Below are 25,576 nucleotides of genomic sequence, written 5' to 3' on the forward strand. Positions count from 1 at the left end.
CATTATTCAAAATGTAGCATTCTTTATTGATTAAAGAAGAGAATGTCTATTAATTGAATGTTATTTAATTAAGTATTCCATGTTTCATTTAATGAGAACATTTTACAGTATCATAAACATTTTAATACTCTATATATTTTATAATATGTAAACAATATTAAAATATTTTAATATTCATTTTAAAACTAAATAACTTTATCATTCATTTATTGATTATAAAAAGTAAAAACTGTAAATTTAATAAACTTTTTTTTGTTCTGTTTCAGGGCTGAAACTGTTTACCAAAGCATGAAAAGTTCATTTGGAGCTTCATCGTGTCATCTGCTCCAAATCAATTCCATAACTTCTCAGGCTACCAGTTCTGTAGATGAATATAGTGAAACAATAATGCCTGATCCATGGACTCAATTTCTTCCAAAATATCGTGTACAGAATGTTAGTTTTTATTTTCTTTTGATTTCAGTTATTTATTATGGACTTTTGTTAGTTTCAAAGTATCAAATGTTTACAACAGGCACAATATGAGTCAAAAACTCTGAAACTCATTTTTTTACAAAATTTTCTAATCTGTGCAGCCCTCTTCCAGTATTCATGAATTACTACAGTTCTACTGTTTTTAAGTAAACTTATGCAAGAATCAAATGTGTAACTCTTCTTTTAATTTTGAAAGCATATTTGCAAAACATGTAAATGATTCATGTAATAAGAATATTATTTAATTATAGATAAACACCTAAATCGTGAAAGGCTATAAAATAAGTCCATACGCAGCGTGTTTTGGTGCATGTTGCTAAATGTTGACTTAATCAAATGCATTTCTCTGAAAAGGACTGGGCTCTCAAACATTGTGCACACTATGATGATATTTATATTATCAATATAATTTTGTTAAGCATATATATACAGTGGAAGGATAGGAATTTGCTTTTTCTAATATTTAATTTTTTATTGCATTTATGTTCTTATTTTTTCCTTTAGCATTTCTGTTGTGAAAGAACTTGTGCTGATTTATTACTCTAAAGGACGGACATTTTGTATGTTAATTCTATAAGATTCTTTAAATAAGATCTCGATGAAAAAAAATGATATTGATCAACATTTTTTGCAATAATTTGCATAGAAATGCTCATCATAAATCTCTTAACATCAAAAAGTCTTTAAACAATGTTTTATCTTTTGTTATGTAAAAATGCAATGTTTAAAGATTTTGCAACTGTACTGGGAAAATTCTATCACTTTTAATTTTTACTTAGTATTATACATTGTGGCCACAAAAGTCCTTACCTGGTCTTTTTCGTTCACAATTGTTAGTTATAGATATTTACTTTAAATTACAGAAATATTTTATATGATGCAAAAATTCATGTTTTCATGATTCTAAATTGAAGTGTTTTTTTTTTTTTTTTTTTTTTTTTATATATATATATATATATATATATATATATATATATATATATAATTAGAAATACAGAATCTAACTTTTTACTTGTTGCTCCAGTCCTTATATTTAAGAAAATTTTATACTCATTATGAATAATAGAACACACATTTAACTGCTCTATGGATAAGAAGTGACCAAAATGTTTAATATTCAAGGGCTCTACACAAACTGAAGAGTGAAATGTTTGCATTTCTACCTTACAAAAGTGATGCATCATTCAGAAAAAGAATTCTGATGTTATGATGAGCATTTATGTGCAGATTATTATGAAAAATATTGATCAACATAATTTTTACCAAACAGATATACTATTCAGAGACTCTTGTAGAATTCATGTTCTAGAAAACACTGGCCAACTTCAATATTGGCATGTAGACAGCTTGTAATATTATTTGCATTAAGTGAACAGGAAAAATATTTATAATTTAATCATTTTTTTGCACAATTACCAGATTTGATTCTAAAGTAATAAAACTTCATGACAGTATTAATAATTTATTTTTAGACTTTGAAAATATATTGTTACGAAATGTACAGGCGCGGTAAGATAGCTTATCCGCAAAGCAGATTTTGGGTTGCCATAAAATGGCAGGGGTAGGCAGGGTTGCCACAGTTGGTGAGAAATTGCCCATTTGGCGACAAAATCGGCAATATGCCATGGACGGACGGAGAACCTTCTGGAACGAATTCTTACCGGTTTAGCCCAGAATGTTCTCGAACACAAGCCGAAAGCTATATAAGCCCTGCTGGTCTGCAGTCAGTTAGAGTGTGTGCCTTGCATAGAGTACGAGATAGTTAGTATCAAGTTGGTGTCTCGTCTAGCGAGTCAATCCCTGCGGAGTCGATCGAGTTGACAGCCAGGCAGCGAGTGCCGAGTGGGTTGTCGAGTACACCAAAAAAGTCTCGTAGTGTATCGCGGCTAGTGCATCGTCGAGAGAGTGTGTTGAGCTCCGGGAATAACTGAACCGAAGAGTCAGGAGCTCTAATCTGTGTGTCGTCGAGTGCATCGCAAGTTGGAGCGTCAAGAGTCTCGAGAGTACGTGGAGTTCTGAGAATGACCGAGCAGAGTCTGGAGGTGTACTCTGGTGCTTTGCAGTGAAGCTTTCTCTACTGTTATTGCCTGACAGTGTGAAGGCTGTGTCCCTGACTGTTCCTACTGTGTACAGTATATTCTTCGACAACTGTCAAATCGTGTTTTGAAGCTGTCCTGACAATACTGGCCAATAAAGAGTGTTCCGATATTTCATTAAGTAGTATTGTCATTATTCACTCCGAATTCTCACGAACCCCGTATGAACGTGAAGAAAGAAAATAATGCAACAACTCAAAACTCAAATGCAATTATCAGAAAAAAACCTAACAATATAAATTATTTGAGTGAAAATTCTTCCAACATACAAATGTAATAAAATTATAATTTAAAGACACTAGTAAATCACAAAACAGTATGATTCAATGGTATTTAAGGGGGAAATCTACCTTGATTTATTTTATTTACTAACTCACCCTTCAGTAGAAATTGAATATCACATCAAAAATTGCAGATTTTGAAATTAAGTATCTGTCATTTTTTGTTGTATAGGATTCATTTTTTTTTAAATTTATTTATTTTTTATAATGAGTACAAAATTTTCTTAAATATGATTTTAGAACTGGAGGAACGAAAAAAAGTTAGATTTTATAGTATTTACAAAATTTACATCTTTGAAAATGTCCAAACATCAATGTGTGGGTCATTTAAAACATTTTTGTAACTGAAAGTATAGGTCTATGGTGAACTGTTGTGAAATTAAAGGTGAGGTAAGGACCTTTTTGGACACGGTGTATAAAGTCCTTTAAAATAACCTTAACACTTTTAAGTTAAACAGTTACATGAGGTTTAGTAGTTTAAGAATTAATACTCAGAAATTTTAAATGCTAAACATAAAATCATATATTTAAAAAAACTATCCAGATTAGTTGTGACAATTTCTTTGGGGGTAGGACTTGTGATATTTTTCCACCATATATTAACACAGTGTGGAGACTTGTTCTTACTGTAAAATGAAAGTATTCTAGGTATAACTGTGCATTTATTTAACTGGATCACTTGCAAGAAATATTCCAGGTAAGGGAAGTGACAACAATTCTGTTTTACTAGACATGAAATTCGTGTAGTGATATCAGTGTAATATCTGATTTCAGATATTAAAAATAAGATTTTAAAAAGTCAAGTTTTATTAGTAAGGAATAATTATTTTCATTTTAAAAATCCAGTAAAATTAGTAATTCTCTTAGCAAAATCATCATGAAATTTAAGCATTGATTTCATATGGAAATGATACAGGTATTTAATAAATTAGGAAAACAAACCTTTTCGGTGTATATATAGAGCAATTGTATTCATATATCTTAAATATACATCTCCATAAATTAGAAAGCATGTTTAGCTCTCTTTTATACTAGATTTTGTTTTAATGAGTGTTCTATCCAGTTAATTGGAATTGGTTATATAGATAAAATAGTTTTAGTTCAAAGATTTTTAAGTTAATATTGACATTAACCCTTCGATGATTGTGAAGCTTTTCACCCCTAATATGTAATATATTATAGTGCAAGCTGTGTTGCATAACTGAAATGCAAGCTGAGCTTATTACTGACTATCAAAAGGTTGATTTTTATACATGGGTTATTCGCTTTTCTGTGAATAAACATTATCCGACAAGAATTATTGATTCTTATTAACAACAATTATTATCATTCTTATGAATCTTAACAGAGTTGTCTGGGGTCTTGGAATTTTATGTAACTGTGATATTGTGACCTTAAACTATAGTTAGTTCTGTCTTGTATAATTAGCTTACTTTGTTGTTTGTATTTTTTTTCATCATTTAGGAAAAATATCATAATGCATGTTACAAATACATCGTTATACTTGATCACATAATAAATTTATGTTTTGCATTCATTATACATTCAGCTTTTGACAAAGGTATTATATACCTATCTCTCTCTCTCTACGTGCGAGCTGAACCTACTTCTACCTCTTGAATTTAATTCACTTATTGAATTTTGATGATTGATGTAGCTAATTTTTAAATTTTAGTCGATCAAATTTTAAAAGCAACTTTTCATTATAATAATTTATCATGATTATAAATGGAATTTAAAATTATTTAATTGTTATGTAACTTAGTTTTCTTTTGTTTCTGACATTGTCTCAAAAATTATATGAAAATATTTCAAGACTGGAGTGTAATTTCTTTTTACAGGACACTGTTTCAAGTAATCATATTGTTGAAGAAAACCATTATGATGATGTAAATGAAGGTAATAAATTGAATAAGCCTCTCTTTTTTATAATTAAATAGATGCTATATTGTTTGCACAAAAATTCATTTTGCTTGGGGAAACTTATCATGTACCAAACATGGTTTTTAAAGCTACTGCCATTAATAATAGCAACTGGAATTTTAAGGAATACACTACTGTAACAATGTAGGGGTTTCCTCCATTGCAACATTCCCATTAATATGTATTTTGGAATTTCCATAATTTTTTAGAGCTTGATGTGCACGACTTTGGGATCACCCTATACTTTAGTGCATACAATAATTAATTGTTTTAAAATATTCAATCTTAGAAAAAAAGCTGTATTTCTTATTTCATGTTTATATTTGGATCTGAAATCTATCAAACAGTAGTGTTCAACCTGTAACTTTTATCTCATAATAAAAAATAAAAAAAAATTAACTAAAGAGAATATAGAAATAATATTTCAGGTGAATGTTCTGAATATAATGTTCTCAAAGACTGCCATATTTATCAGATTAGATATAGATGTTCTCATATGTGTGTGCATGTATGTAAATGACGAGTTTTATATATATATAAAATATATTATGTACATGTATGTATATACAAATATGTCCATTATACAGTACAAAGTCCGTAATCCGGACTCGTCAGGACTTCGGCGATTCCGGATTTAGGGGCCCACCAGCGGCCGAGCGGTAAAGTCGCTGAACACTGGTAGTTCGATTTGAAGTTCGAATCCCGCGAACAGGCTGGATGCATGGGTGTTTTCAGGGTTTTCCCCATGTGTAACGTGTATACGAGCCAGTTTCCCTTAGAAAGACCTCTACGAAGGCGTCCCTCCCCTTAGGCAGATAACCCTAGTGTGCTTTGCCATAATTAAATACACCACACACCATCGGATTAGGGTTTTTTCCATATATTTGCTTTTCTTTGATAATAGTTGATATTGCAAGGTTCACTTTTCACTTCAACAGCATAAATGCACTTGCCATGGGCACAAGTTCTAATTGTCATAAGAAAAAAGATAATTGTCTTTCACGTGTTCAATTCATGTATTCATTTCATGTATACTGTAGGTTAGGCACTGTAGCAGTCTCCTTGTTGATACTAAATCATGGGGTGAAGAATGATTTTATGGCATTGACTACTGCCTTTTTAAAAGGCAATAGTCAATGCCATAAAATTTATTTACATAACATTCTTTCTATACTGCATGAAAAACACCATCTGTCGATTGAAACTTTATATATATATATATATATGTTATATTAAAAGCACAGGAAAGGACGGAACACTGTAGATGCGTGCTTAGATCCATATTGAAGAAGAATTTTGATTGCGTAGTATTTAAAGAACTTGGCAGTCGAGGCAGTTTTAATTCCATTTTTATTTCCAATTGATATTTGTGGCCACAATCACTTGGCACTCTAGTCGAGCCTTTCCACAGATGATTTACATTTTTGATATTGTTGGGATAGAAAGCAAGCCAGCGAAATTACATCTTAGCACAGTAGAGAGCAAAAGCTGAAGTGCGTAGTTATGAAAGATGGAAGCACGCGAAAAGTTTTGGTTTACAATTCGGTGATTGGTCGTCAAGAGGCATCTGGTATTAACGGTTACGTAAGATCGCATGATTAATTTGAATGACGCAGTGCAGAGAAGTTATTACAATTTTAGAATAGAGAGGAAGAATTAATGTTTATAGTTATATTATAATTTTGATTCATATAAATTTATCTTACATATATATATATATGGATAATGGGGAAAAGAAATATGCAATAAAAATTGAGAGTTAAAGTTTCAATCAACAGATGGTGTTTTTCATGCAGTGTAAGAATGTTATGTAAATTTTGAGCCTTATATATATATGTGTGTATACCAAATTTTAGTGAAATAGGTCTACCAGAACTGGCTCTACATAGATCTAAATAGGGTAATTTTAATTATAACCACCTGTTTTATTAAGAATGCAATTTTTTAATATGTAAAACTTTACCCAATAATTAATTGTGTAATGTATAATGATTTCATAATGATTAGTTCTGCATATAAAAGTTACTTTTTTTTTTTTTTCCATGAGCAATTTTTTTTAATTTGGTGTATTACTTAACTTACTTCTGTTTTCATACTGTTGCATTCATTATCAGTGAAATCTACAATCAAAGAACCTTGAGAATAACTGAGATATAAGTGTTGGTATATAAGAGATACTTACTCCATAACTCGGTTTGTTAAAGATGAACATTACGTGTTTGTTGCTTTTTGAGAATTGGTATATATTTTTTAATATGAATGTTGGGATATTTATATTATGTGAAATATTTCAATTAGAGTATGCATTCATTTGGCTGGTCAGTCATAGATTATGGGTATATCTTCCTTTTTTTTTATGACTAGGTGACATTGCTAGTGATCCTGTAAAAGATTCTGAATCGATTCATCATCCCTTACTATATTATTCAGATGGTGGTGCTAATTTATGTGATTCATTGGTAAGAAGGATTGCTAATTTCTTACATTTTTAGCTTTCTTATCCTTTGTATGTCATTCAGGATATTCATGTTGCTGTAAATGTTTTGCTCTTCATCTTTTTGTTTTCTTATTCATGAATATGATTATCTAAGAATGCTGATATTAACAAAGATTTCTCCCAGATTTTTTTATTTATTGATAAGGTTCTTAGAAAGTGTTCTTACAATTATAAACATTATTTACCAGAAGTAATCTGGCTATCATTCTGTTTTATATTGGTCAGGTTATATGAGTTTTAAAATTTTGCATTAAAAAATATAAGTTTATATCAGAAAAGAATAAATTAATTATTTTTCTTTTTCCAATCATTATTATTAATTAAAAAATGCTTCAAAACATTTCTAACAGATTTCATTTAATGAATCTTATTTATTGAAATATACAAACTTTAATCAATGGTTTTAATTCCTTTAATTAAGCTTTTTCCTTAGTTATGAAAGTTGTGGTACTCATTTAACAACACGGATTTTTGATTTTCATTATCGATCTGTTTTTACTTAATCTAGTTTATTTAAGCAATAAAATTTAGCAAATTATTTTGTAATGGTTTTGCTCATTTAAGAAAAATCACTTTCAGGTTCTTAAAATGCATCAGCTATTTCTTTAAATGTCTATCTGTGTCTGAATTTGTCCTAATTTTAAACCTTTTTCTTCTGTTGTTTTTATTTTTTTTCCGTATTAGAAAAAATTAAATGGTAATTTGTTAAAAGATGTATGTAGAAGATGTCAACTGATCTCGGTCATTCAAAACTTACTTCTGTTTAAAAGATGTATATAGAAGATGTCAACTGATCTCGGTCATTCAAAACTTACTTCTGTTTTCAGAACTGAATATGAGCTTTAAATGTACTGTAATGTAAAAGTTTAGAAAATTCGTTTAGAATGATTATTCAAAAGAAATCTGTAAAATTTTACTGAATTAAGTGCAGTTTTTAGTGATATTAATTAAATTTGTTTCAGTTAGGGAGCTCAAATGAAGATGTCAGTTCTGCTTTGGGATACACAAATAAATTTTCTAAGCTTAATAACAAATCTAAAAGGCATGGAGTGTGTCTCACACATAGTGATATGGATCGGATAAAATGTTTTGTTCAGGATTTTTGCATTCAAGGCCTTATACCATTTATTGAAAAGCAAATTCGAATACTCAATGATCAGGTAAAGCCTTACTAAAATATTGATATTTTGCAAACTCTAAATTTGTAGTTAAATTACTGTATTAGTTTTTGTTGTGTTTGAAATACAGCGTAATTTTTTTGTATTTTTAATGTTTTGTGTTTTTGATTACAGATAATCATTTATATTTAAAAAAACCTTTTGATTTTTAAACTGGTATTAGAATTTAAAAATTGTATTTAATCTTTTTATACATTTTTTAGATAAAATTTGGTAACTGCTTGGAAAACTTAACTAAAAAGAAATACTGCACATAAAAATTCAGATTGTATTTTCCTTTTCGTATTGTAGGAAGTGAGGATATTCAGGTTGTTCTTTCACAAATGGGCATGTAGAATCCATGCTATGTTTATTCTGGCATTATTGAAGTCTTCCCCTCCCCTATATATTTATTTATTTATTTTTTTTTTTTGATAATACTTGATATTGCAAGGTTCACTTTTCACTTCAACAGCATAAATTCATTTGCCATGGACACAAGTTCTAATTTTCATAAGGAAAAAAAAAATTCTTTCACGTATTCAATTAATGTATCCATGGTCAGACACTGTAGCAGTCTCCTTGTTCATACTAAATCATGCGGGTAATGTAACATAGCATATTCTTCAGAAGTATTAAATCTCCATTGTTTATTTTCAGTAGCAATTTGTTGATCAGAATTAATAGCAGTAATATATTTGATGGTTTTAACCTTTATACACACATTTTTTTCCCCCAGTTTCTTTGTTAATAGTGGCACAATGCTTACAAGGAGACACCTACAAGATTACTTTGTCTTGAACTGCTCTTTGCCTGAAAAAGGACTTAATCATTTTTGTCTTCGTTATGTCCATTCTTATCATAAGGGGTGTAGTGATGAACAGACCTTTGCTAGAGACTGAGAATTATTTTTTTAGGCTCAGAGTCTTCATTTATTCATTTAATACCTTGTGCTACGTGTGAATCTTAATTTAAATGTTTCTATTTAATGCAATGGTTGTTGCTGCATTATTTTTAAAAATAAGAAATTGTAATATTTTAATTTAGAAGCTAGAATTTTATTTCCCACCTGGTGAGCTGAAAGAGAAATATTTAATTTTTTGTTAAAGAATTCCATTCTTCAACATTTTTATGCGTCGATCATATCAGCCCAAGCTAGCAAAAAAAAGGAGGGGGGTCAAATTAGAGAGAGACTATCCACTTCAGAACCGATTCACTAAACTGATCAAATGATCGGTACTTCAATGAAAATGGAAGGGCAGTTCTGTAACAGTTCACCGAGAGCTGCTTTTGGGAAGTGTGCTGAATATTTGATTCCTCTTAATGTAAACACTAGCAATCTTTCCTTTATTATTTACTGGAAACATCTCTGACCTATATTTTATGTATGTTATGTATGCATATATGTGTTTTTGGCTTGCTTGTGTTCCATCTAGTATTTAAGAAACAAAATGTTAAATAAACCGATGAATCTCAGTGAAACTGATCACCCCTGTTTTCAAATGGATGAAGTTCCCATTTCCCATTTAGTAGTGCAGGGATCTATTTAAAGTATGCAGATTATAGGAATGACAGTAGTTGCAGATGTGGGGCCTTCAAAGTCGTTATTGTAGATATGTTCATCATTCCCATAAGCACTCATAAAGGAGTGGTTTTTATCACTTCTGCTGTAGCTATGGATCTGATTCTGGTGGACTCTTCATTATTCGCTCTTTCAAATCTAATTCCTGCAGAGTCTTATTTGCTCTTTTCACTTCCTCGGAGCTGTTCCTTTGAATTTCATTTCGATTCTTTGAATACTGTGTAATAGTATAGCTATGCACATTAGGTATTACCTTTTTTATACAATATTACTGTAATATGTATGCAAAAGAATAAATTATATTTTTATTTATTTACTTATTTCACTAACTTCTTGTATTCAAGAGCAGTGAATTTCTCTTTAATCTTCTTTATAATTAGTATATATTAATAAACATAAAGTTTTCCATCTAATGCATTTTTTCAAGGTTGCATAACAAAATGTGGATCACACCAAATAGAAGAGCCTTGAGTGATATTTGGTATCATTTTGTCAAATTAGGTAAAAAAAAAGAAAGTGCCCGGATTAGCAAACAGTTTTCTGTTCTTTGGGATATGCTTCCAATTTAAAAATTTATTTTTACACTGTGTTTTTTAGTAGCAACAAAATATCAGTTATAGTTATAAAATAATGTAATCTTAAACAAAAGAGAGGTTAGTTTTCATTATTTTTTAACTTTTAGCATTTTTTTATTCCAGAATTTTATTGTTGTTCTACGTAGAAAGGTTTTTTTGGGGGGTATCTCGAAAGTGCAGTTGAAAGAAATTAGTGCAGGCAATAAGCAGTTTGGTTGAGTTGATTCCAGTGATCCCATTCCTTGTTCAATTCTTTCTGTTTTTTCCCCATCTTTGCACACTGCTCTTGATCCCTGCCTGCTCCAAACACATTAATCAAGGTCATTGTTAGCGAATGGTGAATTGTTAAAAAGAACCGATTCACTTCAGTCAGAATGTCTAGAAAACTTCGTGAATCGAAAATAAATGATTAAGTCTTAGATGAGATTCGTTCTACCAATCGGAAAAAATTTTTTTTCACCATTTGAATATAACATATGTAAGTTGTTATACATACTAGATTATTTTGTTGTTTGGTAATGTTTGTTTTTGTTGTTTTGTAATTTTTATTTGGAGATATTTCTTTTGAATAGCTTTGAAATTCCAAAACTTAGCACATTACATGCATTTTGATTAAGACTTGTGCTTGAACCTCCTTCTTCAATGAAGTCAACTCTTCTGGCATAGATAAAATAAATCACAATTCATAAGTTTTCTGAGCCATGCTGACACATTCAAACTTTAAGTGTCTTGCATATGACATGGCTCCAGCAATGGATAAATGGGTTGCGTATAACAGTATATATTCTGAACAAATTTTGCATTTTTTTATAAACATGTGAATAACTATGAAGTAAAGCAGTTCAAAACCTAATCCAGTTATGCCCTAAATGTTGTAACAAATAGTGGGGATAATGCAAAATAAATTTTAAAAATATGTATGCTTGAATTTTTTTGTATTTCTGAGTTTTACTTTTTTATATTGAACTTTTTGCATAAAATAATTTATATTGCAAAAGTATTATTGATTTTAAAAGGTTGTAAGGTTTGGGGCACCAAAAAAGTGCAGGTGATGTGGGACCCCCTAATTCATAAATTTGGATCAGTGTAAATTATTTAAGTGTGGCTCAGAAGTATTTGTAATTTTACATTATTTTGTGTTTTGATGCTATAATAGGCTGTTTTTTAATCTGATAAAATTCTTGTATATATATATATAAGGAATATTATGCATGTTTTTGGAAATTATAACTTTTTTTTTTAAAATGTGTCAGTTTAGTTTCACTCGGTGAATAAGATGATACATTAATGGATAACACAGTTTTTATATATATTTTTTAATTGTGTATTTTTTTAATGTAACAGTTAAAAGGATTTCATTAGACCTGTTTGTTGTATAGAGTTTGTAAATTTTATTTGCAGCACAGTGCATTAATAAATATACGGCAAGTTTAATCTTGTCAGATGTTTAGCATTACCACAAAATAATTATTTTTCAGTTTCTTTAACATTAAGCTCACTCTGATGTAGTTCATACAGTTATGCTTTCTACATATTTATTAATTAAGTTATTACTGTATCTGTTTTTATTTGTATTATTTATTTTTCGAAATACTTAATGTGTAGTATTTTAAATATTTTTTATTCTTTTTTAAACTAACAATTTTTTATTAATGTATTTTCAAATAGGTAGCTAATCGTAAAGGTATACATCGAACCTTATTTGGAGTAACGAAAAAATTTTTTGGTAATAAACCAGGTGTACAAAATCCTGCTTCCTCATTAAATTCTGTTGTGTAAGTGCATTTTATTTTACACATATTTCATTTCATTTGAATTAATGTGTTTATTTCGTATATATATAGTTATATGTCTTCGGCTAATTCTCGGCAAAATAAAAATTGCTATTGAACATATTTTTTTAAATCATAAATATATTTTTATTTCTTGATATAAGCTTTTTTGTGATTTGATTTGAATAAACTCATTTATTGTAAAACTTGTACAGGGTTCGTAGCGGTCCTTACAAGTGCTTATAAGTCCTTATATTTGAAAATAAAATATAAAGGCTCTAGGTGCTTACTTTTTCTTTAAAGCCCTTATTTTTTTGTTTTTAGTGCTTATTTTTTTATATTTTTTGTTTTTTTGCTTTTAGTGCTTTTTTTTAATGAATGCGCATTTTTTCCCCGTACCAAAGCCGAAACTAAATAAACAACTTTTCTTCCTTATATGCAACGTCAGATGGTGAATCATACTCCTGGAAATTGCTTTTCCCCTTTTTCTCTGCATTAACGTAACCTATGGTGCGCGCGAGAGTACAGACAGGTGCACGTCGTGCTATTGGTTAAAGAATTGCGAAAACGGTAGACGATTCCGGTACATTCAGTATTATTTTCCTCCCACCCAAATATTACACACGTTTGAATTTCTATCAAGAATTTAAGGCTCTAGTGTAGAATTGGGTGCCCCTTCGATTAGTGACAAATTATTAAAAAATTTTGGCGATGAAACCTCATTTCTGGTTCCCATGATAGTTTTAATATTTAGCTTCCTGATTTTTTTAAAACGAAAATAGATTAATCTGTACATGGACAAATTTAAAACAGTGCACAATGCCTAGTTTGTGCAATTCTGGGATTTTTTTGAGGTGAAAAAAGATCAATGTGTACATGGACACAGAGTTTGTGCAATTCTTTGACTTCTTATTTTGGTTTCGTGTAGCGTCCATCTTGAAATTGCGCTTTCTTGGTGCCGATCTTGGCGTAAAAAAAATAATCGCCAATAAACAAGGGGCACCCAATTGTAAACTTTTACCGAATTTAATAATTTGCATTCTCGTTCCGCGTGGTCAGTACATATTCGTGTTTATTATGATCGTTATGCTTATATTATGAGCATATGCATGAATATTTATAATACAGTCAAAAGTCGTTAATTCGGACTCGTCGGGACTTCGGCGATTCCGGATTATAGATCATCAGTTTAAATCTGGTAAGATGGCATGCAGAAATTACAAAATTAAAAATATGAAACCGTAATTTATGAAATAAAGAACAATTATGATCTAAAGGGTATCAAAATTTACAAAAAGAAAAAGCTTAATATTTATTTGTTTACTTTATTAAACATTTCCTTCAATGTAAGTTGCTTCGTTTCATGTGATAATACTTTCTCTTTAATTCTATTAAACAGAAATAATTTCTTGTTTAGTTACAAAGTTCCGCTGTTCAAGTCCTATAATTGCTGTGTTGAGAATACCGACTAATTTGTCAATCGAAATGTTTTCGTTTTCAATAACCTCTGGGTAACTTTCTTCACTATCGGAAGCAAATTATAATGACGAGGAACTTGATTTAAATCATATCAAAGACAGAATGAAATACTACACTTAGTATGGAATTATAAGCCAAATAAAATAAAAACATCTGCCCTGAAGATAAGGATAGTGCTGACAGATCAACTTCCAATCCACTGCGTGAAATTGATAAACAGATTTCGGATCTCAAAACATACTTTCGCTTTGTAGATACAAATTACATATTAGTAAATATATATCGGAAATTCTATTTGACATAATCTCTCTAATCTATCATAATCTAATAATGACGTTTCTGCCCCCCCCCCTCTGCCGCAGAGCAGCGTGAAATTGATAAACAAATTTCGGATTTCAAAACATACTTTCGCTTTGTAGTAAATATACATCGGAAATTCTATTTGACATAATCGAAAGTTCAAGCTTACTTTTATAAAATTGCTCTAACAGTCTGCAAAAAATAATAAGCCGGATCCAATTCGAAGATTAAGGAACAACGCAGTCGGCAACATTAACTGAATTAGATAACTTTAGCTTAGCGTATAACTCTGTTACAATTTAAACGCGCATGCGCACAAACATATTCGCAGCCGTAAGGGTCTTACGCGCTCTCGTAAACGCCTGTGCGCATGCGTGAACGTGACGCATGCGCAGAAAGTTTGTAGCTTTGAGGTCCGAATTAACGACTTTTGACTGTAATATAGTTGCAGTAACTGCTGAAGTATAGATAAACTGCCAAAAATGGGTGTGTTTTTACACAGATTAGCTTTCTAAGGAATAATATTCGGAATGGCTTAAATAAAAGGAAAGTAATCGAATAGTCAAAATTACCCCCCCCCCCCGGTACGTTAGTTATACAGTACGGAGGTTGGGAGATTCTCCCCTTTCTACGCAAAATCTCTAATACCGGACCTTTTTTTTTTTTTTTTTTTTTTTTTGTCAGTGTCCAATCTGGATTGAATAGGACTAAAAGTTTTGGGGTCTACCCAACCCAAGCGAAGAATGACCCTATTTCGGAAATTTAACACAGTCTGTTCAAAATTAGAATCAAAACACCCCAGATTAGTAAGTCTCTTTCTTTTTCTTTATTTAGTTCTTTATTCTCCGAATACTGGCAGCTGTTCATTCCGATTCCGATTGCGTAGTATCACGTATGGAAGAATTAAGCCGTACGTATTGCGCAATAACGTTTGTGGTATTTTGCAGAGATAATTAATTTTAATGTTCAGTCTGAGATTTATTTATGAACACTTAAAAGAGTTTTACTGTGCTTTCTAAGCAGAATATTTCTCAGTTCCGTTGGTCTATTTTTATATGATGCACATATCAAAATGTCAAAATAATTTATTTAGCCGAAAAATCTAAAGAACGGCTACAATCTCCCCCCCTCCTCTTTTTCTAGTTACGCTCGACTATACAGAATATTCGGAAATTTCCGAGTATGCGGTTTAGTTAAGCTTTTACCATTAAAGGATGACTGAATGAAGCAATTTCCCGTCTCCTGATTTCAGAAATGCGCCTCTTTTTACTTAAATTACTTTGTTTGGAATATATGTTAAGGGAAAACTGTTATGCAATGAAAATTTAGAAAATGTTCAGAATTTTGATTTAAGTTAAATTATTTAAGTATTAATATGAGTGGGAAAATAAATTGTATTTATTATTAGGTGCCAAAAAATTCAATTAATATGGCTTATTATTATTTATTTTCTATATTTTGAACTGAAATTTCATCATTAAATCTTGTAACATAGTTTATTTCTGCATAGTTTTTTTTTCTGTCATTGCAAACTAATTCTGTAAAATGAACTGTCATTTAAAATTTAAAAAAAGGGGGGAGTGGTACTATTTTGTTTTGAGGGCCGTAAAAAAATTACAGCGAAAATGTATGCGCAAAAGCGCCAAATCTAGCAAACGCGCCCATTTAACAGCGCGCCAAATCTAGCGTACGTGCTGATTTCAGATTGCGTAAGTTTATATAGTTCTATATTTCTTAAGACGCCATTGAAATACTAATATTAATTTTTTAATCTTTTTTATATATATATAATATATATATATCCTATAGATTTAACAATTTGGGAATTGCCCATGACGAAAAGTGGGCAATAGAATTTGGGGTAAAGTGCAGAATCATCCACTGCTTGACGCGTTTTTAAGAACTGCACATACTCAGTATCCATGTGCACATCGACCTATTTTCACTAAAAAAAAAGTATCCTAAATATGCACAAAAATGGCAGTGCGCACACTCTTGACTTTATCTGTGTACACATTGAAGTATTTTCAATTTAAAAGTAAAAGAAAATTGACAAAAATCCAATTGTTTTTACCCTTGTAAAAAGCGGCGAACAAATAAGTGAGCTATTCTGCACTTTACCGAGAATATTTTCAAAGAAAAGGCATCATTACTTATAGAAAATTACGTTTGAACAACCAACGAGATGAAATTATGCTTTAACGATAAGTCGGTAGCGAAATAGCGATACAGGCATCCATTCAGTTATGTTTAGCAATTTTTATATAAATTATAATAATAAAAGGTATTGTATGAAATTAACCTTTCATCTAAATTAAAACATCAATCTTAGATAGTTATTTACTATTATACTTCCTTTCTTGCCGCAATTATTTTTGCCAGCATTGGCATCAACAATAGTTTGGCGATTTTTTACGGCCCTTGAAACCGAAAAGTACCAAAAAATTTAATTGTTTTCCATGGTTGAGGTAATGCATTCTCTTAATAAATATTGCATTGCTCATATTTTAAATTACAAGTCTAATTTTTCTTTTAAGGTTATGCAGTTGTGTATAATGTAATTAGACAGGTGCTTATTTTTTCCTTAAAATGTGCTTGAAAAGTGCTTATAGGTGCTTATTTTTTTAACTAAAATGTGGCTACGAACCCTGTTGTATCACTTAAAGATTATCACTCAATTTATGTTTTTTATGTATAATTTAGGAATTTAAAAAATGTATTTATTTTTGCCTTTTAAAAATTTAAAAGAATTGAGAAACCATTTTTTTTTTTTTTTTTTTTTTTTTTTTTTTCCTTACTGCATAGAAGTAAAATTAAAGATTTTCAGAATTTCTGCTGATGAAATAACCTCATACATAATATTAGCATGCCATGCAAATGGTGTGAATCAACTTTCTTGACTCATTCATGCATTAACTTTTCTTCTTTTTTCTTTCTCTCCCCTTTTTATATATGAAGTGCTTTCCATTGTAAATTATAATATTGAAACTGTCATCTATGGTAAGTTTAAAGAGTCTTAATTTAAGGGAGGGGAATTAATAAAATTTTAATAAGTTTATTTATGAAAAATGAGATTTTTTTATGTAATTTTGATGCTGAATCTGAATTTCTTTTTTGCCCTCAATGTTCCTTTTTAACATTTCAAACTTGTGAGCTAAATTGCATTTCATGCATTGAAGTCGAATTTATATTACACTGTTTTCTAGCAGAGGAAGATAATTAATCACAAAATATTTAAAAGTAAACATTAAAGAATTTACTATAAATATATATTTTTTGAAAGTTGTCAAAATTATTTAAAGATTGAGCAGTTGTCTGCTCAGTAAATCTTTACATTTAACCTGTAATCTTGATATGGTGTCAGTTAATTCCTTTATATTCAAGTGCATAATGAAAATTGTTTTTGCAATAATTTCTATAAAATTTAATTTTTTTCCCTTTTAATTTCATGAAATTTTCACCTAAATTTTGACTTTTGATATATATTAAGTACTTTTATAATCTGAATAATCTGTTTGTTTAAATAAGTGTAAAAAACTCAAAATTTAAATTATTTCAGTTATGGCCCAGATGCTCCTGAGCTGCAAGTACGGAAGCTGGGAGACTTAGCATTTATGTTTCAGCTTTATGAAGTTGCATATCAGGCTTATCATAATGCAAAGAGGGACTTTAGTGCTGACCAGGCCTGGCTTCATTTTGCTGGAGCTTCTGTAAGAATTACTCCTCATATTTTTATTAAAATATTTACTTGTCTGAAATGTAATTAAAATAGTTAAAATTTAATTAAAATAATTGTGCATAATGTGTATTAATATTATAACTGTTTTTAACAATCCTCTTTATTGGCTTTTTGCTGATGTGCCATGCACTCATCTATTGTAAAATTTAGTCTCTACGCATGTCATGCATTCAAATCATGATGTACTAATTTTTACTTCCTTGTATGAAGTAAAGGAAGTATTGTAATCGCGAAAAATTCCGGGTATCGTATTTCAACAAAAATACCCATTTTTACCGCTATCAAATGCAATTTAATGATGTTTTTGTGTTGCATCTGTATGTAAGGACAGAATAACGAAAAAAAAAATTCCCCAAATGAATTATAAAACTGATTTTAAATAGATTCGAAAAAGATTTTTTCGTGTGTATGTATGTTGGTTGCATAATTCAAAAGCCAGTAAGTAGCCTTAGAATCTTGAAATTTTCTATATAGGACTGCTATAACATGTAGTTGTGCATCTCCTATTTTAGATGCAACCGGCTGCACTAAAAGTATATAAATATATAGTGCGTCATATAAAAAGTCTCTGCGATTTTTTTGCCACTAGATGGTGTTGATGCCTATATATCCAGCAACATTCACCCAATTGTCTCAAACGAACCCGTGCTTAATAGGTGACATTCAGTTTCCATTGTATGTGAAGATAATTTTCTAATTCATTGCTCGTGTAAAAAGTCCTATTTATTTGAAAATGAGTGAAATATCTCAAGAAATACGCTATGTGATGCTTTTTTACTATAAAAAAGGTGAAAACGCTGCAAAACCATGCCGAACAATTTGCAAAGGTTATGGTGAGAGTGCTGTGAGTGAACGAAGGATCCAGGAGTGGTTTGCTCGATTCTGTTCCATAAATTTTGGTGTCAGAGATGCACCTCGCTCTGGTCAGCCAGTGACTGAAAAAGTCATTGTAATTATGTTACTGGTGGAGCAAGACCAGCATGCAAGCTGTCAGGAAATAGAGGAGGCACTAAATATCAACCACATGATAGTTTGGAATCATTTGAAAAGAGCAGGCTACAAAAAGAAGCTCGATGTTTGGATGACATATAAATTAATGCAAAGACATTTGCTGCTACAACCTGGTGAAGCTATCAGTTCACCCCTGAACTGTGCACAACTTGACTGTTTTGAAGGAAGCAAGGTTGGGAAGTTTTGATGCATCCACCGTATAGCTTGAACCTTGCATCGTCTGACTATCATTTCAAAGGCCTTCAATAGAGTTTGGTTGGAGGGCCTCACTTACAAATTAATCAACCTGGGTTTCCCAGGCTATATCACAAACATCATTAGTTCCTATCTGATAGATAGACATTTCGTCATTCATGTCAACCACAACACCGAGAGCCAGGGTCCCACAGGGCAGTCTTTAGTATTCAATATTTACACGAATGACATCCCACATACACCACATGCCACCCTCGCAATGTATGCAGATGATACAGCAATTCTGACACAAAGCGCTTTTCATGGCTCAGTTATACAAGCACTATAAAATCACATCCACACTCTGGAGTCCTGGCTGAGGGCCTGGAAAATCCAAATCAATGTCTCAAAGTCAGATGTTATCCTCTTCACCATAAGAAGAAAATTTGCTGCTAACTTGCACATCAAAATGTATGAGACTCCTGTTCCCTGGGTGAAGCAGACCCACTACCTTGGTGTCACATTAGACCACAAGCTCTCATGGTGCCCCCACATTTCAAGTATCCTCAACAAGTTCCGAGCACGTAAATTTACGCTGCCCCCTCAATTGCTCAGAACAGTGTTCTCTCAATCAACATTAAGTTATTCATTTACCAAACCATTTTGTGCCCAATTCTCACCTATGCCTGCCCTGTTTTGGGGTATGTTTGTCTTACTTCTATGCAAAAGTTGTAAACTTCACAAAATGTTGTTTTGAGAAAAGCGGTGAATTGCCGCTGGTTCATTAGAAACATGGCGATTCGCCATGAAATCAATATTCTTGAAATCAATGTTTACATGTCCAAATTGGCAGAGAAATTCTTCCGGAAAATTCTGGATGTCAATAATGATACTATTCCTGTTCTAAATTATGATTATTGTGCAAGTGAAAATAGGAAAAGGCCAATGGCTGTCCAAGGTACATTACTTAAATACTTTTCATCATTATGTAATTATATTGTAACTCTCATTTTATATCTATATTATTACTTATACCACACTTGATCCTGTGCTTGGTTGTTGCTTTTTCTGTTAAGTCCCCCCACTTAAATGCTTTAGACTCTTGTTTATATCGGATTGATTGTATATTAGCATTTTGGCAGTACTGGCATTTCTTTTATAATATGTATAATATTGCACTTACTGAGCACCTCCAGTTTTCGTCGCCAGATTTGGTCTATCGGCAGTTAGGAATAGTGAATAGACTCTTGGTTCATTTTTTCATCATGATATGTGTTACGGAACTCTTGTGTTTTACTTATGTCACACTTCAGCTGTTGCAACTGTTGGATATGGGCTTCTCTGAACTCTCAACTGTATGACCTAACACGTATTTGAAAATTGGCAAGTTTGTTATACTGGGATAGCGAGAGTTTTGTGGGAATCCAAGATATGCGTATGCACCGTGCCTGGGGAATCCAAGATATACGTATGCACCATGCCTGAACCGACTATCATTTGTTTCGAACTCTATAAATCTCTTCTGATGGTAAAAAATTGGCCGAATGAAGTGGCACTGAAAATCACTTGGCCAGGTTTTTTTATGATAAACCACAGAAGTTCTACACCTATTTAATCATCTAGCTGCCTGAAAAATGGCAAAAGGCGATAAATAATAATGGTCAATATGGTACGGGGTTAAAACTGATTTTCAATAAAGAAAATTTTTGTTCAAAAATGTACACAAAAACCACAGAGACTTTTTATATGCCCCAATACATATATATATATTTATTCTTATATGTTGGTAAATAGTGCATTTTTTGCTTTAAAAATGATTGAATTTTGTTATTTTTATCTTCCGGTTAAGGTTTTTATGTCTTTAATTATTCTTCATGGAATAGTTGTAGAATTATCAACAATTTACAGTTGTCTAAATGAGAATAAGCCTAATTTTTGTTTACCACGGCAGCCATATTTGCTTATGTTTGAAACAGAGCAGAATAGTGAATTAAGTCAGTTTCTGCACCTTCAATGTTTTTTTTTTTTTTTTTGCCAAGTGGGACCAAAAGTAAATGTTTTAATTTTGGGCACCGAAAAATCTGGCCTCTTGCCTGCTGCCCAAATTGCTTGTTTTTGCAAAGGAACTGTAATTTTAATTGAAAAATAAATTTTTCTTTTAAGTGTTTTTGGTGTTTTATGTTTTTCTATATCTTTCAATTTTTAATGAAGATATTTTAAGTTTTTATGTATTTTTTCCTTGTCTCAAATTGAGAACTGAATTAATTGAATGAGAAGTATATCTCTAATGAAATTCGAGAAAATAAGTTTAAATGAAATGTAGGGGGGAATGTGTATAATTTAATATTCTGTACAAGGAAGTCATGCGTGCAATAAACTGATACAATGCATTTGGGGAAACTGTACCCGCTACTACATACCTTGGAGGGGAGGAAGAAAACAACCCGGAATTCTTAAGGGAGGACCAAAAACAGAAAATGCATCTGGGGCGTTTTTGGTCATTTGAATGAAGGTTCGTCTGGGCCGATGTGATCTTCAAAGAGCTAAACTAAAGATCTGTACTGATTGAATATTTATTCCAATTAAAAACTTGTTAGAATTTTCAAAATTTTCCAGTTCCCAATTAAAAAATAAATAAATAAATAAATAAATATGACCTATTTCAGTAGTCAAATGAATTCATAGAATGGAGTGACATCAAGCACTTATTGGTAATGTGGTCAATCTTTACTTAAGAAAATATTTTTTTAGTACAGCATGCTATCAGATGCAGTTTGTCTTTTATCACAAAGAATTTTGCAGAGGATATTGTTTTATCGAAGATAAGAGTGAAATTTCATTGATCTACCAATTTTCACTGTTGAATTTAACAGGCTTCCTGATAAAATGTATTAATGAAGCAACCTCGTGCTTATACGTTAACAGGAAAAAATACAGTAAAGCTTATTTAAAGTGCTCTTTCAGGTCTAAAAACTGTAAAAAGATTCCTAGTGAAGTGTGTAGAAAATGAGGTGTTTAATATTTTTGTTGGAGGGGGGTAAAGAAATAAATTTGGAATCGTTAAAACAAATGTAGAATTTAATATTAGATTTCTTTTTGAAATTTATAAAAATTAAAAAGTGTATATTTTATATAGGAAAAGTGTTCTTACATACAAACTTAATTTCTGATTTTTATTGAAGTAATATTATGGACTCTCCATACCTTTGTATGTAGGCTTTTTTGATGAAAATATTATTTAAAGAATTATTTCTTATTTCTTTGTTGTTTTTAGGAAATGGCGGCATTGTCTGTATTTATGCAAAATAGCTCTGTTCATGAGTATCCAGCTCGCTATATAGAAAGTGCAATTACAACATACCTCCACACTTGCAAGTAAAGCTGTATTCATTTATCAGATATTTATGTTATTTCTATTAAATTCATAGTATAAATTGTTTTTATGACATTTTAAAAATTTTTATCCAAAATAGAATGAGATTTATTGCTGCTCTTTTTTAATTGTGAATTAAATTTTCTAAAAGAATGTTTAAAACTGTGAGGAAAGAAATAGAAAAATTAACATAATATTTAATGTGACAGATAAAGTTAAGGTCAGTTGCTGTTTCTGGAAACTATTAACTAAAAATGTTCTGCACAGTTTTGTTTTCCAACAGGATACAGGAAATATTTATGCTGCGAATTTTGTGTTATATATGCACATAAATAAATTTAGTATTTCCAAAAACCCAGGAAATACATGGTAATCACTAAAACGCATGAAAAAATATAAACGAAAATGAAACCAGTATATTTACTCAAAGGAAATTTAAATTAAACTGAAAGGTGGGATATTTGTCACAAAGATTTTTGAAAATGTAAGTTGTAGGTTAAAATTGGAAAGAAATTATTGCTAAAAAGCTAAAAAATGTAAGGAATTAAAAATGTTTCAAGCTCATACTTTGTCTGGGGAGTATGCCAAATGCATAAACTTGAGTCACATTTATAAAATCCAAAAATGTTTCCATGTTGTGTGAGTGCTTTAGAAATTTCTCCCTAAAGTAATAAAAGATTTGTAGACCATTCACAGAACCACCCCATAGGTTTCTGAACTTTATTAAAAATGAAATAGGAAAGAAATTGAAGTAAAACAGAACCATTGTAATTAAGACACAATAACATGCTGAACAAATACTAATTCAGAAGTCAAACAACAAAAATCATCGTTATATTTTCAAATTTTCACAGGACAATGGCGACACTTGCTTATTCTTGTCCAGCCTTTCTTATCTTATGTAATCATGAAATCCTATCTCGTTCATTTGCGCTTTTGCAGCTGAGGATGATGGTTCGGTAAAACCATCGACACTAGTCTTATGAAAATATAAAATATAACGCTGATTTTTGTTGTTTGATTTCTGAATCAGAACTATTATGTTGGCAATAAACCCCAAATCAATCATAAATGGAAAGACTAAACATTTCCAAAAAATACATGTAAAACGCAAATAAAATTAAAAACATTAAAAAAATTAAAGCTGTTCGATAATTATAATTACTAATTGTAAACAATTTGCATCAAAGTCAAAAAGATGAAAAGGGAGACTTACTGTTTGCTTACGTGTCAAAATAAACTATTATGCTACCAGCGTACCACATACTCTAGAGACTAAAAAAAAAATATTCTAAAGTAAACATTTATTTGCTGAAAAGATGTTTGGAACTTAAATAAAATATCACTCGGATAACAAGTCATTCTTCTTTAATAAGCCTAACTAACTACACAGACTTATATTTTTGCTAATTCTATAAATTGTTTTTGTTGCCACTTCCAAGATACAAAACTAAAAATAATTATTAGTTTCCAAAACACATTAAGTAAATAGAATAAAATTAAAGCACATATAAAATAAAGACTACATTCATTTAAAATCCAACACTTACCATGCTTTTCTGAAGCCATTTTGCAAGGACTAGGACAAAGGGCTGTATTTGGTAAGAAACGAATTGGGGTAATTGGCTCCAAAATGGATTTTTCTTTACTTATTTTAATGATTCATTAAGAAAAATGGATTTTTTTTTTAAAATTAAGTAATTTTGAAGAAAATGGAATTTCTAGCAGCAGTAAGAAATAATAGGGGGGGGAAGGGGAAAAAAAGAAGTAGAAAAGTAAATATATTCACATATTTAGCTAAAAAGTAATTCAAAGAGAAATTGTCCTGTTAGTCACAGATTTTTGCTTCAGAGAACATAATTACATTTTTGCAAAAGTTACTGATTTCCTCCTCTAATTTCCTCATTGTTTAAATTGTAACATCATATATAACTTTCAGTATTAAAGCTGGCATTTAATACCAATTTTCCTAAATTGGAAGTTAATAAAATAAACTGGAATTTTATTTTTTTGAATAATTTAGGGAAGAATGAGATTTCATTCTGTAGGTTGTAAATTTCCGTGCAGTTTTTTTAATTCTGTGCATTTGGTTAATAATGGTAGTAACTAAAACATTTTTAGATTTGTAGGAATGACAGTGAGTAACTTTATTGGTAGGGAATTTAAAAAGTATCTTTTTATCAAAAATTGGAATCTGTTGGTAGTTAATAATGTTTAAGTAAAAGAAGTCAATTTGCACCTGATTTAAATTAGTTTTATTAAGTTCAAGGCAGCTGGGGTAAATTTTGCTAATTCATTCAGTTAAAGTGGATATGCCAAAACTGATGGAAATGCTTGTATTTGAAGAAAACTGTGTGGTCATGCAGTTTCAGGTAAAGTAAGGAAATAAAAAAAAAATGTAATAATAGCAGTGGAAACCATTATTTCAGTGAGAATATTGTTATACAGTCAAAAGTCATTAATCCGGACTCGTCGGGACTTCAGCGATTCCGGATTATCGATTTTTCCGGATTATAGATCATCAGTTTAAATCTGGTAAGATGGCATGCAGAAATTATAAAATTAAAAATATGAAACCGTAATTTATGAAATAAAGATCAATTATGATCTAAAGGGTATCAAAATTACAAAAAAAAGCTTAATATTTATTTGTTTACTTTATTAAACATTTCTTTCAATGTAAGTTGTTTAAGCTGCTTCGTTTTTTACGTGATAATACATTCTCTTGAATTCTATAAACAGACATAATTTCTTGTTCAGTTACAAAGATCCGCGGTTCAAGTCCTATAATTGCTGTGTCTACCGACTAATTTGTCAATCCAAATTTTTTCGTTTTCAATAACCTCTGTTACTTTCTTCACTATCGGAAGCGAATTATAATGACGAGGAATTTGATTTAAATCATATCAAAGACGGAGTACATCGAGATGAAATACTACATTTAGTAAGGAATTATAAGCCAAATAAAATAAAAACATCTGCCCTGAAGATAAGGATAGTGCTGACAGATCAACTTCCAATTGATAGCGCACCCGCCGCGGTGTTAAAGATAAAGTTTAGATAAACAAACGTTAAAGTTTAGATAAACAAAGGATATGCCTTTATTCATTTTTTGCAGAAATTCCACTTTTTGTTTAATGAAC

General features: G+C 30.6%; 1 protein-coding gene across 1 annotated transcript in view; it reads left to right on the forward strand.

The window, feature by feature from the left end:
• Window positions 1-25,576, forward strand: part of l(3)76BDm (trafficking protein particle complex subunit 8 homolog l(3)76BDm) — a 107,285-nt gene that overhangs the window by 22,895 nt on the left and 58,814 nt on the right. The window contains exons 5-11 of the mRNA XM_085816228.1: window positions 267-435; window positions 4,693-4,750; window positions 7,139-7,233; window positions 8,234-8,431; window positions 12,254-12,360; window positions 17,696-17,846; window positions 22,335-22,435. Coding sequence (XP_085672354.1) covers window positions 267-435; window positions 4,693-4,750; window positions 7,139-7,233; window positions 8,234-8,431; window positions 12,254-12,360; window positions 17,696-17,846; window positions 22,335-22,435 — 879 coding nt within the window. The remainder of the gene's footprint in view (window positions 1-266; window positions 436-4,692; window positions 4,751-7,138; window positions 7,234-8,233; window positions 8,432-12,253; window positions 12,361-17,695; window positions 17,847-22,334; window positions 22,436-25,576) is intronic.

Source organism: Stegodyphus dumicola, chromosome 4 (assembly GCF_044657685.1).
Source record: "Stegodyphus dumicola isolate Sdum_Otavi_A_Nest chromosome 4, ASM4465768v1".
Classification (NCBI taxonomy): Eukaryota; Metazoa; Arthropoda; class Arachnida; order Araneae; family Eresidae; genus Stegodyphus; species Stegodyphus dumicola.